The sequence below is a fragment of the Theropithecus gelada genome, chromosome 19 (assembly GCF_003255815.1).
Source record: "Theropithecus gelada isolate Dixy chromosome 19, Tgel_1.0, whole genome shotgun sequence".
Lineage (NCBI taxonomy): Eukaryota > Metazoa > Chordata > Mammalia > Primates > Cercopithecidae > Theropithecus > Theropithecus gelada.
The window spans coordinates 41,931,721-41,946,156 of record NC_037687.1 but is presented as its reverse complement, the minus strand read 5'-3'; the positions used below and the strand labels follow the sequence as shown (position 1 = coordinate 41,946,156).

The following is a 14,436-nucleotide window of genomic DNA, read 5'->3' as shown; positions in this document are numbered from 1 at the left end:
TTGAAGTCTGAGAACCAGCAGTTGAATGGGCAAGATGGATTCAGAAGGAAGCAAACAAATAAGCAATGTTAGAAAGCGGTGACATCAGAGTGGGAGGGGTGGAGATGTCCTCTTAGGGAGTGTTTGAGAATTTCCAGGCAGCTGGCAGAGCTGACCCTATCAGCACACCAGCTCTCCCAGCTGCTGTGGGGTATGGAAGAGGCTGCATGCCCCAAGATTCGTGGCCTGGAGAATTCCTTAGTGTCTCAGCCCATGGTTCTCTTAAACCAGAGACAATGTCACACCTATAATCCCAGCACTTTGGAAGGCCGAGGGGGGCGTGGATCACCTGAGGTCGGGAGTTCGAGACCAGCCTGGCCAACTTGGTGAAAGCCCATCTCTACTAAAAATACAAAAATTAGCCAGGTGTGATGGTGCATGCCTGTAATCCCAGCTACTCGGGAGGCTTAGGCAGGAGAATCACTTGAACCAGGGAGGCAGAGGTTGCAGTGAGCTGAGATCATGCCATTGCACTCCAGCCTGGGTAACGAGAGAGAAACTCTGTCTCAAAAAAAAAACAAAAAACAAACCAGAGACAGTGGTTGGGCTTCAGGGAAGCAGGTGGAACTGCTGGGGCCTCAGCCTCTTTGCTGCCTCCAGGGCGTGCGTGGTTTGCTCCTGTCCTCAGCACACTTAATCATGCCTGTCACTGCCCCTAATTCTGTCATCTTTGCTCCAAGACAGATAGATTTGGATCCCTTTTTTCCTTTTTCCTCACCAAGTTCAGAAAAAGAGAAAAGTGTTGCTTGGCTATTTTATTACACACCAAAGTACAAAATGGGGAGGAAATGTTTCCCACATACACCATGGGCCCCAGATAAGAAACTCACTGTTGCCCTTCCCTTCCCTCTTCCGTCTCCTGGAGCTTGGCTCCCCACTCACTTCCTTGACCTTGTTATAGTTGACTCCTAAAGTTGCTGCTGCCACACACACACGCCCACACAGATCAGGGAAATCTGTTTAGAAATCATCGTGAGGCCGGGCATGGTGGCTCACGCCTATAATCCCAGCACTTTAGGAGGCAGAGGCAGGTGGATCACTTGAGGTCAGGAGTTCAAGACCAGCCTGACCAACATAATGAAACCCCACCTTTACCAAAAATACAAAAATTAGCTGGCATGCACCTGTAATCCCAGCTACTCAGGGGGCTGAGGCAGGAGAATCGCTTGAACCCAGGAGATAGAGGCTGCAGTGAGCTGAGACCGCGCATTGCATTCCTCGGAGACAGACTAGGACTCCGTTTAAAAAATAAAAAAAGAAATCATTGTGAGGTCTAGAATGTATTCAAGACCCAGAAAAAAGGTCGGGCACAATGGCTCACACTTATAATCCTAGCACTTTGAGAAGCTGAGGTGGGAGGATTGCTTGAGGCTAGAAGTTCGAAACCAGCCTGGGCAAACTAGCGGGACTCTGCCTCTACAAAAAAAAAAAATAGCTAGGTGTGGCAGTGCGCACCTATGGTCCCAGCTGCTCAAGAGACTGAGGGGTAAGGATGGCTGCAGCTTGAGGCTGCGGTGAGCCGTGATCCACTACACTGTAGCCTGGGCGACAGAGCAACACCCTGTCTCAAAAAAAAAAAAAAAAAAAAAAAGGTAGTTCACTACAGATGGCAAGGATCAGGCTTCGCAGCAAATGTGGGGGTTTGCCCAGCCCCGATGGAGCGAGCCATCCTAATAACAGCCGCACGGTTTTGTGGACTGTCCGGTGTGCAGCGCTGCACATGCGTTTGTGTTTAGTCGTCTCAGGAACGCGCCAGAGTAGGCACTGCGACTGCCCCTGGTCAGAGAGGAGGACGATGAGGCACAGAAAGGTTGTCACTTGTCCCAGGTCACTAAGCGGGATATGAACGGAGCCCTGTTGGGTCCCAGGACCCCCCCCGTAAGCTCCACCCGCAACCCCTTACCCACAGAGTGTGAGCGTTTCCCAGGCCTCAGAGCACCCAGGTTGGGAAGGTGCCTCCAGGGTCACTGGCTGCCCTGAGACTGTGCCTGGCCCAGGGTTTTAGCATATCTCTCACGCTGTCCCCTGCCCAGCATGTCGAGGTTGCGGTAGGAAGGCCAGCAGGTCACTGAGGGCTGATCCAGAGAATCAGGATCAGGGCCTGCTGAGGGCAGAGCTGGGGCAGGAGAATACAGGGGCAGCCAGGATGGCGAGGAAGCTGGCCTTCCACCTGTGCATGCATTCAACTGATGATGCCACCAGGCTAGGCGCCAGGGATACCGGGTGAGCCCAGCAGGCATGTTTTCTGTCTTCTTGGAGCTGACAGTCTGGTGGGAGAATTGGATAATAACAGGGACACGATGATGATGAAACATCAACAGTAATGCTGAGTGTAATGTGGAAACTAGGCCGGGCGTGGTGGCTCACGCCTGTAATCCCAGCACTTTGGGAGGCCAAGGCGGGAGGATCACTTGAGGTCCGGAGTTCGAGAGCAGCCTGGCCAACATGGTGAAACCCCGTCTCTACTAAAAATACAAAAATTCGCTGGATGGGGTGGCAGGTGCCTGTAATCCCAGCTACTCAGGAGGCTGAGGCAGGAGAATCACTTGAACCCGGGAGGCGGAGGTTGCAGTGAGCCGAGATTGTGCTGCTGCACTCCAGCCTGGGCAACAGAGCAAGTCTCTGTCTCAAACAAACAAACAAAAAAGTGGAAACTGTCATAGCCTGCAGAAAGACATTGACAGGGTTTGGGGGGCATCTCTGAGCAAATCACATTTCAGGTGAGGCTGGAACAATGCGAAGAAGTCAGTGGGAATGAGAACATTCCAGGGAAAGTGAACAGCTAGTCGGAGACCCTGAGGTGGTGGCGACGAGGCCCATGTGTCAGGGAGGGAACAGGGGCAGAGTATGTGGAGCCTCATGGGCCACAGGGAGGCCATTGTCCTGTACTGAGAGTGGGACAGGAGCCGCAGGTCTCAGTCTTCTGTGCAGAGGAGGGGCAGGATCTGACTCAGGTGTTCCCAGGGCCCCCCTGGCTACAGATTACTGTCAGGTGGGGTGAGAGCAGGACCAGGTAGGGACAGAGGAAGGGGGAGATACGCGGTTCTGGATATAGTATTTTAAAGGCAGCGTTAACCAAATTTCCTGATGATGCCTAGTTGTGGGCATGAGAGAAGTCAAGGATGCCACAGGGGTTTTGGCCACAGCAGCTGAAAGGAGAAGTCATGAACTGAGCAGGAAAACCGTGGGAGACGCAGGTTTGGGGGAAGGTACAGCCCTTGACCTTGGCCTTAGCCATGTTCGGTGAGAGTGCCCGACAGATACCCAAGTGGAGATGCTGCAGGGCATCTGAGTTCGAGTCTCAAGTCAGGGGCAGAGGTCAGCCCAGAGGCAGAGCGCTGGAGTTGTCTGTGGTTTTTGAGGCCGGATGTGACTGCCATGGGCTCTGCTCTGTATAAATGTGGTTTCCCAGCGTGACTGCCTGCCTCCCAGGGAACCAGCACCTTCTGGGCATATAAAGATGTCCCAAAGAGGTAAACCATCAACGGAGGCAGGGCAGGTGGACAAAGAGGCCAGCCTCCCCACTTTCTCGCATCCATGGTTCCCCAGTGAAAGCCACACAGGCAGTGACACCCTCAACTGAGACTAGACGACGTCCAGCCAGGTCATTCTCTGCAGTGGCCCTGAGTGCTCTGCCCGGTCACCCAGGCCACCTTCCCCAGCAGGAACCTGGGCCCGAGAGTACCCTGGGCTTGCACTGGAGGTGGCAGTGTTGTGGTTGTGGGCTCAGGGGTCCCACAGGGCCTGGTGGGCAGTTCTGAGTCGGGCATGTGCTTGGTGTGTGGCCTCAGCAGTGACCTCCTCCCCGTTAGCCTCAGGTCCCACTCCTGTAGTGGACATCCTAGGTGTCTCTCCTTCCAGGGCAGTTTGGGGGGTGTCCAGTGAGATAATGCCGGCCAAGTCCATGGCCCATCATTAGAACAAGGCCTCCTCCTACTGGGCACTCACTCTCTACCACTGCCAGCATTGCTGTTGTTGGTGAAACCCAGGAAGGAGGCAGGGCTTGACAGCACAGGCGCTAAACCAGGCCAACCTGAGCCCCACGTCCTGCCTGGCCCTTTCCTACTGTGTGACCTTGGACCAGCTGCTTAACTTCCCCGAGGCTTGTTCCACATCTATTGGAGATGCTCCTGATACGCACTTCACAGTGGTACTGGGAGGATACATCAGGGTGATATATGCAGAATGCTTACGATAGCGCCTGACACAGAACACGCACTTAATGGGAATTATCATTATGTTAATGATCTTGAATACCGTAGCGATCAAAAGTCAGCTTTGGGGTTAAACCACCAGCGTTCAGCTTCTCAGTTAGTGCATTTGTAATTTCCGTAGATAATATCTAAATGCCCTCCACTGGGGGTGGTCTCTATATATATATATTTTTTTTTTTTTTTTTTTTTGAGGCAGAGTCTTGCTCTGTTGCCCAAGCTGGAGTGCAGTGGCACAATCTCGGCTCATTGCAACCTCCGCCTCCCAGATTCAAGTGATTCTCCTGCCTCAGCCTCCCAAGTAGCTGGGACTACAGGCATGTGCCATCACATCCAGCTAATTTTTTTATATTTTTAGGAGAGACAGGGTTTCACCATGTTGGTCAGGCTGGTGCTGAACTCCTGACCTCAAATGATCCCCTGACCTTGGCCTCCCAAAGTGTTGTTATTACAGGCATGAGCCTGTATTTTGGCGCCTGGCCAATTATTTTTTTTAAGGTCATCAAGATACTCGGTTCAGGCATACTGACTAGGCTGGAGAGGTTAAACCAGTTGACATCCACAGCAGCTGCTACTCTTTTTTTTTTTGAAACAGAGTCTTGCTCAGTCGCCAGGCTGGAGTACAGGGGCGCGATCTCGGCTCACTGCAGCCTCCTCCTCCCAGGTTCAAGCGATTCTTTTGCCTCAGCCTCCTGAGTAGCTGGGACTACAGGTGCACACCACCACGCCCAGCAATTTTTTTTTGGTTTTTTTTTTTTTTTTTTTTTTTTTTTTTTAAGTAGAGATGGGCTTTCACCATGTTGGACAGGATGGTCTCAAACTCTTGACCTCATGATTTACCCGCCTCAGCCTCCTAAAGTGCTGGGATTACAGGCGTGAGCCACTGCGCCCTGCCTGACATCCACAGCAGCCACTACTCTTAAACCCGCTTCACCTTTGGACCAGCAATTCCACCAGTAGAACTCTCTGTCCCACACACAATCCTACACTTGCTCAAAGTCGCATGTAGAGGGAAGGCCATTGCAAGACTGTTGAAGCTAATGTAAATATCCATCAGTAGGAAACTGGCAGGTCATTGATGTATATTCACTTGATGCAATACTCTTAGGGTAACATCACGTTCAATTATGTGAAGACCTATGGTGAAGATATAAAGAGAAAAGCAAATATAGATATATTACAAAGTGAAAAATTAAGTTGTAGGACAGTGTTTATTATGATTCCTTTTTTTTTTTTTTTTAAAGTTATGGGCCAGGCACAGTGGCTCACACCTGTAATCGCAGCACTTTGGGAGACGGAGATGGGTGGATCACAAGGTCAGGAATTCGAGACCAGCCTGGCCAAGATAGTGAAACCCCGTCTCTACTAAAAATACAAAAATTAGCTGGGCTTGGTGGCCAGTGCCTGTAATCCCAGCTACTCGGGAGGCTGAGGCAGGAGAATCGCTTGACCCAGGAGGTTGCAGTGAGCCAAGATCACACCACTGCGCTCTAGCCTGGGTGCCAGAGCAAGACTCTATATCCAAAAAAAAAAAAAAAAATTATGTACATATAACCAACAAAGGATTACTACCTTGCATATGTAAAGAATTGCCAAGGCAGGTGGATCACGAGGTCAGGAGTTCGAGACCAGCCTGGCCAATATGATGAAACCCTGTCTCTGCTAAAAATACAAAACAATGAGCTGAGCGTGGTGGTGCTCGCCTGTAATTCCAGCTACTTGGGAGGCTGAGACAGGAGAATCACTTGAACCCTGGGCGGTGGAGGTTGCAGTGAGCTCACACCACTGCACTCCAGCCTGGGCAACAGAGCGAGACCCCATCTCAAAAAAAAAAAAAAAAAGATAGTCAAACTCATAGAAAAATGGGTGAAGGAGGCCAGGCATGGTGGCTCACACCTATCATCCCACTATCATCCCAGCACTTTGGGAGGCTGAGGCAGGAGGATCACTTGAGGCCAGGAGTTCAAGACCACCCTGGATGCTGTAGCAAGACCTCAAAAAAAAAAAAAAAAATTAGCCAAGCATGGTGATGCACACCTGTAGTCCTAGCTACTTGGGAGGCTGAAGCGGGAGGATGGCTTCAACCCAGGAGTTCGAGGTTATAGTGAGCTATGATCATGCCATTGCACTTTAGCCTGGGTGACAGGGATGGAGGGAAATGGGATATTGTACGGCTTCAGTGAGGCTCTCAGAACGGTGTCTGGCACATAGTATGTGCTGAGATGTATTCTCTGTTACTGAGTGTTGAACTCCAAGGCATAAATTGATGGGGTCATGCCCTGGGTGAGCAGACAGGCTGGCAGAGGGGCCGGATTCTTTAGGCCCTGGCCTGAGTCACTCCTAACCACTGGTGTGTCTCCTGTTTTCCTACAGAGCCTTTGTGGCATGTGCCCGCCCAGGCCAGGCTCTCAGCCATAGCCGGAAGCAGCGGGAACAAGCACCCGTCCAGGCAGGATGCAGCAGGCAAAGATTCCCCCAACAGGCATTCCAAAGTGAGTCTGGGCACCACCCTGCCCCACTGGGGGAGCCAGGCCTACCTGGGTGTGGCCTGGGAGCTTCATACTTGGGCACATCCTCCACCTCTGCCACCTTCCACTCAGCAGAGGAGTTGAATACTTGGTCTGGAGTTGGAAACAACCAGGTTCACATTCTGGCTCCAGCCCTCATCAGCAGTCATCTTAGGCAAATCTCTTACCTCCTCGAGCTGCAGTTTCCTCTTTGTTCCATCAGTCATGGTAAATCAGCTGCTGTAACAGACAGCCCCGAATCTCAGTGACCTCATACAGTAGAAGTGGATTTCCCTCTCCTGTAACAGCACAGTGCAGGTATTCAGTGAGCATCTACCCACCATCCACATGGTGATTCAGAGCCCGGGCTCCCTCCCTCTTGTGGCTCTGCTCTTCCGCAGAGGTTCCAAGCCCTCTGCTAGGTCCCTGCATCTTTCCAGCAGTGGAGGTGAGTGAGAGAAAAGATCATGTGGGAGGTGTTTTTTAGCCCAGGCCTGGAAATGGCATGAATCACTTCCATTCCATCATGTGGCCACACCTAACTGCAAGGGAGGCTGGGAAATGTAGTCTTACATGTCCCAGGAAGGCTGGGAAATGTAGTCTTACATGTCCCAGGAAGGCTGGGAAATGTAGTCCTGTGTGTCCAGGAGGAGTAGATGGTTTACAGGGGCTCTTGGCAATCTCTTTGTATCCATTCATTCAGTGGGTGTTTGACAAGCCCTTACAACACTCCAGGCATTGGGACCATGATGATGAAGAGGACAGACCAGCCCTGTCCTCAGGAAGCTGACTTCCCAGTGGGGGCAGCAAGCAGTAAGAAGATAAACAGATCTGTTGTATAAGAAAAAGCGCGGGCTGGGCGTGGTGGCTCACGCCTGTAATCCCAGCACTTTGGGAGGCCAAGGCGGACAGATCACCTGCAGTCAGGAGTTCGAGACCAGCCTGGGCAACCTAATAAAACCCCATCTCTACTAAAAATACAAAAATTAGCCAGGTGTGGTGGCAGGCACCTGTAATCCCAGCTCCTTGGAAGGCTGAGGCATGAGAATAGCTTGAACCCAGGAAGCGGAGGCTGCAGTAAGCCGAGATTGCACCACTGCACTCCAGCCTGGACGACAAAGCGAGACTCCATCTCAAAAAAAAAAAAAGAAAGAAAGAAAGAAAAGAAAACGCACAGTCCAAGGGAGAGAGTAACAAGCACTGCAGCTCGAGGATGACGTGGTCAGAGAGGGCCTTTGAGGGGGTGACCTTTGAGCAGAAACCTGGAGTGAAGGAAGGAGCAGCCCACAAAGATCCCTCAGGGAAGAGCATTGCAGGCAGAGGGAGCAGCAGGTGCAGAGGCCCTGAGGGGGAGTGCCCAGTGTGTTCAGAGAACAGCAAGGGGGCCACCATGGCCGCAGCAACATGATCAGGAGGGAGGGGAGATGACGTCGGAAACCGGGACCCAAGCATCAAAGCCCCGTGGGCCGTGGTGGGAACTCTCACTTGTGCCTGGAGTAAGATGGAGCCACAGGTGGGGGACATAATGTAACTCAGGTGTTCCCAGCCTCCCACTGGCTGCGCATGGGGAATAAATGGGGATGAGGGTGCAGAGAGACCAGGGAGGAGGCTGCTGCACTGGCCCCGGGGAGAGGACAGGACAGGCATGGACAGGACCAGGCGGAGCCGTGGAGCAGGAAGTGACAGGTCCCGGATCTGTGTTGAGGACGCAGGCAGCAGGGTTTGCTGTTGGGCTGGACGTGAGTGAGAGCAAAAGCGGGGTCAAGGTGAGTCCACGGCTCTTGGCAGGGGCAGCTGAAAGCATGGCTGGAGTCACTGAGACAGGGAAGATGGTGCCGAGCTCAGTCTTAAATTCTCTGAGTCTGAGGTGTGGGAATCACGTTCTGTACGTGATGTCATTTGTTCCTCCAAGCAGTCCCGTTAGGGAGGCTTACTATCACCCTCCATTGTACAGATGTGGAAACTCAGGCAAAGGGACGGTAAATCACTTGCCCAAGGTAACACAGCCAGTAGATGAGAAGCCAGGATTTGAAGCTGTCTGGTCCCAGGGTTCAGGCCCAGGCGGAGGGAGGACCCAGCGAGGGAAGATGTGCCCCTGCCCTGGAGTCTGGGAATGACACGCTTCTCTTGCCCCTCAGGGAGAACCTCAGTACTCAAGTCATTCCAGCAGCAACACCCTCTCCAGCAACGCATCCAGCAGCCACAGTGACGACCGCTGGTTCGACCCCCTGGACCCCCTGGAGCCGGAGCAAGACCCCCTCTCTAAGGGTGGCTCCAGCGACAGTGGCATCGACACCACCCTTTACACCTCCAGCCCCAGCTGCATGTCCCTGGCCAAGGCTCCACGGCCCGCCAAGCCACACAAGCCCCCTGGAAGTATGGGCCTTTGTGGTGGGGGTCGCGAGGCCGCCGGGAGGTCCCACCACACAGACAGGCGGCGGGAGGTCTCCCCTGCCCCCACAGTTGCTGGCCAAAGCAAGGGCTACCGACCGAAGCTGTACTCCTCCGGCTCCAGCACCCCCACGGGACTGGCAGGGGGCAGCCGAGACCCACCGAGGCAGCCCAGGTAAGCTCTTGAACCTAGTCTGGGTTCTGGCCACCTTCTACTTCTGCCAGTTCTACTTCTAGGGTCCTGATGGTGGGGTTCTCCTCCCCAGAAATACACGGATGCTTGCGCCTAGTCACTGGGTTGCTGACAGAATTGGGGTGCTCATGGACCTCTGCCTTATTGCCCATCCATCAGCCTTCAGGGACCCCAGGTGGAAGGAAAGAAACCCCTGGCCTTCTGTCTCTGTTTTCATCTGTCTCTGGTTCTCTCTGACCCTCTGTCTCTTTTTTCTTTGCTCTCTGCTGAGACCAAAAGTTTGTATGCTTTCTCAAGGGTCACAGACTGTATCTGTTAGAGTGCATTTGACTGGAGGCAATAGGAAACCTGACCCACTATGGCTTAAACAATAGAGGTGTAACAAACAGTCCCCTGACAAGAAGTCCAGAGAAGGCAGAGCCAGGTTAGTGATGCGGCTCATGGAGAGCCTCAAAGATTGGCGCTCTGTATCTCCCTGCTCGGCATCTTTACCATGCTGGCTCATGTCTCCCTGCCTTGAGATGGAGCTGTGGTGTCTGGCAAGTGGCAGTCGGGGGCAGAGAACAGAGGGAAAGGTGGCAGCCTCCAAGCACCTTTCCCTTCCTATGGAGAAAGCAAGCACTTTCCCAGAACCCCCTTCAGCAGCTGGCGTCACGGGGCCATCCCAGCTACAAGGAGGTCTGGAAGGTCATGGTTTGGCCTTTCAGGCTCTACAATATAGGGCGATGGTCCCCAAAGAAGCCCTTGAAGGTTTGTTCAGCCCAGCTGCTGGGCCCCACCCAGAGTTTCTGATTCAGTAGGTCGGAACGGGAGACCTGAGAATATGCATTGGTGTTTTTTGTTTGTTTTTTAGACGGAGTTTTGTTCTGTTCACCAGGCTGGAGTACAGTGGTGCGGTCTCAGGCTCACTGCACCCTCCACCTCCCAGGATCAAGCGATTCTCCTGCCTCGGCCTCCCGAGTTGCTGAGATTACAGGTGCCCACCACCATGCCCAACTAATTTTTGTATTTTCAGTAGAGACAGGGTTTCACCATGTTGGCCAGGCTGGTCTCAACTCCTGACCTCAAGCGATTCGCCCACCTCAGCCTCCCAAAGTGCTGGGATCACAGGTGTAAGCCACTGTGCCTGGCTGAGAATATGCATTAAGTTCTCAGTAGATGCTGATGCTGCTGGTCCCAGAGACCACACTTTGAGAGCTGCTGGTAGAGAGGCAGACAGGAGTAAGAGAGAAAGAGCAGGCATTGGCCTGGCGCGGTGGCTCACGCCTGTAATCCCAGCACTTTGGGAGTCCGAGGCGGGCAGTTCACGAGATCAGGAGATCAAGACTATCCTGGCCAACATGGTGAAACCCCGTCTCTACCGAAATACAAAAAAATTAGCCAGGCATGGTGGTGGGCACCTGTAGTTCCAGCTACTCGGGAGGCTGAGGCAGGAGAATCGCTTGAACCCAGGAGGCAGAAGTTGCAGTGAGCCGAGATCGTGCCACTGCACTCCAGCCTGGCGACAGAGTGAGACTCTATCTCAAAAAAAAAAAAAAAGAAAGCAGGCATTGGCCAGCCAGCAGCCTGGAGTCCCGACCACACACACTGACGTTCTGATGGAGGCGATGAGCCACCTTCCAGAAAGGGGCACAGAGATGGGAAAAGTATTTCACACAAACAGAGCTCAGCCTCATCCTTGGACCCCCTTAGGGTGCTGTGACCCCAGCTATGCTGTAGTGTCCAGTGCCAGCCCCTGAGTCCACAGCTCCACATCCCTTCCTGACCATGCCTGAGGTGGGCTAACCTGAACCCCCGATTCCTATCAGGGCTCAGAACCTGGTTGGTGCAGGGATCTTCCTCTCCAGTGGCTCCCTAAACCCTTTGCCAGTCCTCAAACCCCAGCCTCTCTCCACACAGGACACCTACACGCAGGCAGCCAACTCAGACTTCTGACCACAGTCTGCAGTAGAATTGTGTCCATCTACACAGAAATATTTATGTTTAAAAAAAAAAATGGCTTTGCGCAGTGGCTTACACCTGTAATCCCAGCACTTTGGGAGACCGAGGCAGGCAGATCACAAGGTCAAGAGATTGAGACCATCCTGGCCAACATGATGAAACCCCATCTCTACTAAAAATACGAAAATTAGCTGGGCGTGGTGGTGCACACCTGTAGTCCCAGCTACTTGGGAGGCTGAGGCAGGAGAATCGCTTGAATCCGGGAGGCAGAGGTTGCAGTGAGCAAAGATCACACCACTGCATTCCAGTCTGGCGACAGAGCAAGACTCTGTCTCAAAAAAAAAAAAAAAAAAAAGGTGAAGCAGTGGTTTCCAAAATAATTCTTAATCTGTGTGTGATACACTTTGATCCAGTCTACTGTATCTAAAAATGTTTAATGCCAATCAATCCCCACTCAAATGATGTCATGGCTTACAGTGTTCTCTGACAGATTTGAAAACTGCTGTGTTTGAGTGACTGTAATGTCAGCACTTCCCCGGGCACACCGTGATCCAAGGATCTCCTTGCGTCAAAGAGCCAGAAGAAGGGCTGAAGGAGGAAAGAGGAGATAGAGAGAGAGACTGTCTGAGTGTTTTAGATCATCTCCCTAGACAAGTGGCTGTTTGTTTTTTAGAAACAGGTCCCGCTCTGTCACCCAGGCTGGGGTGCACTGGTACAATCATAGCTCACTGCAGCCTCGAACTCCTGGGCTCAAGTGTTTCTCCCGCCTCAGCACCCCCAAGTAGCTGAGACTACAGGTGTGCACCCCCAGGCCCAGCTAATTTTTTAAGTTCGTTAGTAGAGAAATGGTCTCACTGTGTTGCCCAGGCTGGTCTCAAACTCCTGGGCTCAAGGGATCCTCCTACCTAGACCTCTCAAAAGTGCTGGGATTACAGGCATGAGCCACCACACCTGGTGACGAGTACCTCTTAATCTTTTGAACACATGGGCTCTTTTGAATGGCTCATTCATTCATTCATTTATTCCATTCATAAGTATTCTTAGGGATTTGCTCTGTCCCAGACACTGTGCTGGGAACTGAGAGAAATCACAAGCACATTTGGATGAGGCCCCCAGGCCTCCCCACCGTCCAATGAGGGAAACAGATGAGAATCAGATTGTCACTGAGACGAATGAATAACTGTGCCCACCGGGGTCGAGCGCGGTGGCTCACGCCTATAAACCCAGCACTTTGGGAGGCCAAGGTGGGAGGATCACCTGAGGTCAGGAGTTCAAGACCAGCCTGGCCAACATGGTGAAACCCCGTCTCTACTAAAAATACAAAAATTAGCCAGGCATGGTGGTGGGCGCCTGTTATCCCAGCTACTCGGGAGGCTGAGGCAGGAGAATCACTTGAACCTGGGAGGTGGAGGGTGCCGTGAGCCAAGACTGCGCCACTGCACTCCAGCCTGGGGAATAGAATGAGACTCCATCTTAAAAAAAAAAAAAAAAAACAACCAATGCATTCACTCCAGCCTGGGTGACAGAGGAAACTCTGTCTCAAAAATTAAATAAATAAATAAATAAAACACTGTGGGGAGGGGGGAACCTGTCCCACGAAGAGGGACATGGGGCCAAGAAAGTCTACACTAGGGGTCTCAGGTCTCCGTTGTGGTAGCCCCCATTCCAGGCACGGAACTACCACCTTAGTGAACCCAAACTGGGAGAATTTGAAATCCGAGACATAAAGACAGCCAGGCCTGGAGTAGACTGTGGCTGAGATGGGAGGGTGGGTATGAAATCATCCTGTGTCTAAGGAAAGGATCTGCTGAACCCAGAAATGAAGGGAATGAAATGGGAGAGGAGCCCGCTGCAAAAGAGGGCCCTGCGGTTGGGAGCTTTAATTTACATACAGACAATTGATGCTAATTGCAAATCATTCTTATCTACTCATTAAAGCTGCTTCCTGAAGTTTTCTCCTAGGCAACCAGGCTTGAGAGTGGCGCAGCATTTCCCAAAATGGGGTGCTTGAGGTGATTTGGGTGGTGCGGGGAGGAAAATATTTTATTTTAAATGGATATATGCTTGCTTTAATGAGTATTAGAAAAAACTGTTTGCAACTCACCCCCTGATTTTACAGAAACCACCTTGGACAAGTCAAGGAGAAAATAAAATGAGTTGATTTAAAGAACTATATCCAGGCTGGGCTCCATGGCTCACGCCTGTAATCCCAGCACTCTGGGAGGCCAAGGCAGGTGGATCACTTGAGGCCAGGGGTTCCAGACCAGCCTGACGACCATGGTAAAACCCCATATCTACTGAAAATACAAAAATTAGCCAGGCGTGGTGGCGCATGCCTGTGGTCCCAGCTATTCTGGAGGCTGAGGCGGGAGAATCGCGTGAGCCTGGGAGGCAGAGGTTGCAGTGAGCTGAGATCGTGCCGCTGCACTTCAGCCTCAGCAACAGAGCAAGACTCAGTCTCAGAAAAAAAAAAAGAAACATATCCATGTGGATAAGAGTGTGACCTTCAGTGTCAGCCCACCTGCGTTCAATCCCTCCCTCAGCCACTTCTTGGCTGTGTACCCCCCGGGCAAGTGACTGAACTTCTCTGGGCCTCAGTTTCCTCATCTGTAAAACTAGGGATAAACCACATCCCTACCTCATAGGGATGTGGTGAAGATTGAATGTACCCTTAGAACAGTGCTTGGACTTGAAGACTGCCTGTCGGAATCATGGGGTATGAGGGGGTATTTGAAAAACACACAAAAATGAGGCCTTGCCTCAGATTCACAAAATCAGAATATCTCCCCTGGTCCAAGCCCTGTTACAGGCAGTGTTGGGGGCACAGCAGTGACTGAGGGAGCCCTGGTCCTGCCTGACAGATGCATTCCCAGAGACAGCCCAGAGGGGTCAGGTCAAGATAGCAGAGGCCCAGGCAGAGGGGTCAGGGTCAGGGTGGGGGGCCCAGGCTGAGGGGTCAGGGCTGGGATACAAGGGAGCCAGGAAGAGGAGTCAGGGTAAGATGAGGGGGCACAGGTAGAGGGGCCAGGGTGGGATGGAGGGCGGCCAGGCAGACAGATTGTGGCCATGATGGAGGGGTACAGGGAACGTGGGAGCCCAAAGGGGGCCTCCCCTAACCCAGTCGTGGGAGGGGCCGCTCCGTTGCGGGAGAGGC

The 14,436-nt window shown here is 52.4% G+C and overlaps 1 protein-coding gene across 2 annotated transcripts in view; it reads left to right on the top strand.

Moving 5' to 3' along the window:
- Window positions 1-14,436, top strand: part of SIPA1L3 (signal induced proliferation associated 1 like 3) — a 308,788-nt gene that overhangs the window by 254,042 nt on the left and 40,310 nt on the right. For both annotated transcript variants that reach the window (XM_025368227.1, XM_025368228.1), the window contains exons 14-15: window positions 6,624-6,742; window positions 8,896-9,323. In XM_025368227.1, the coding sequence (XP_025224012.1) occupies window positions 6,624-6,742; window positions 8,896-9,323 (547 nt within the window). The remainder of the gene's footprint in view (window positions 1-6,623; window positions 6,743-8,895; window positions 9,324-14,436) is intronic.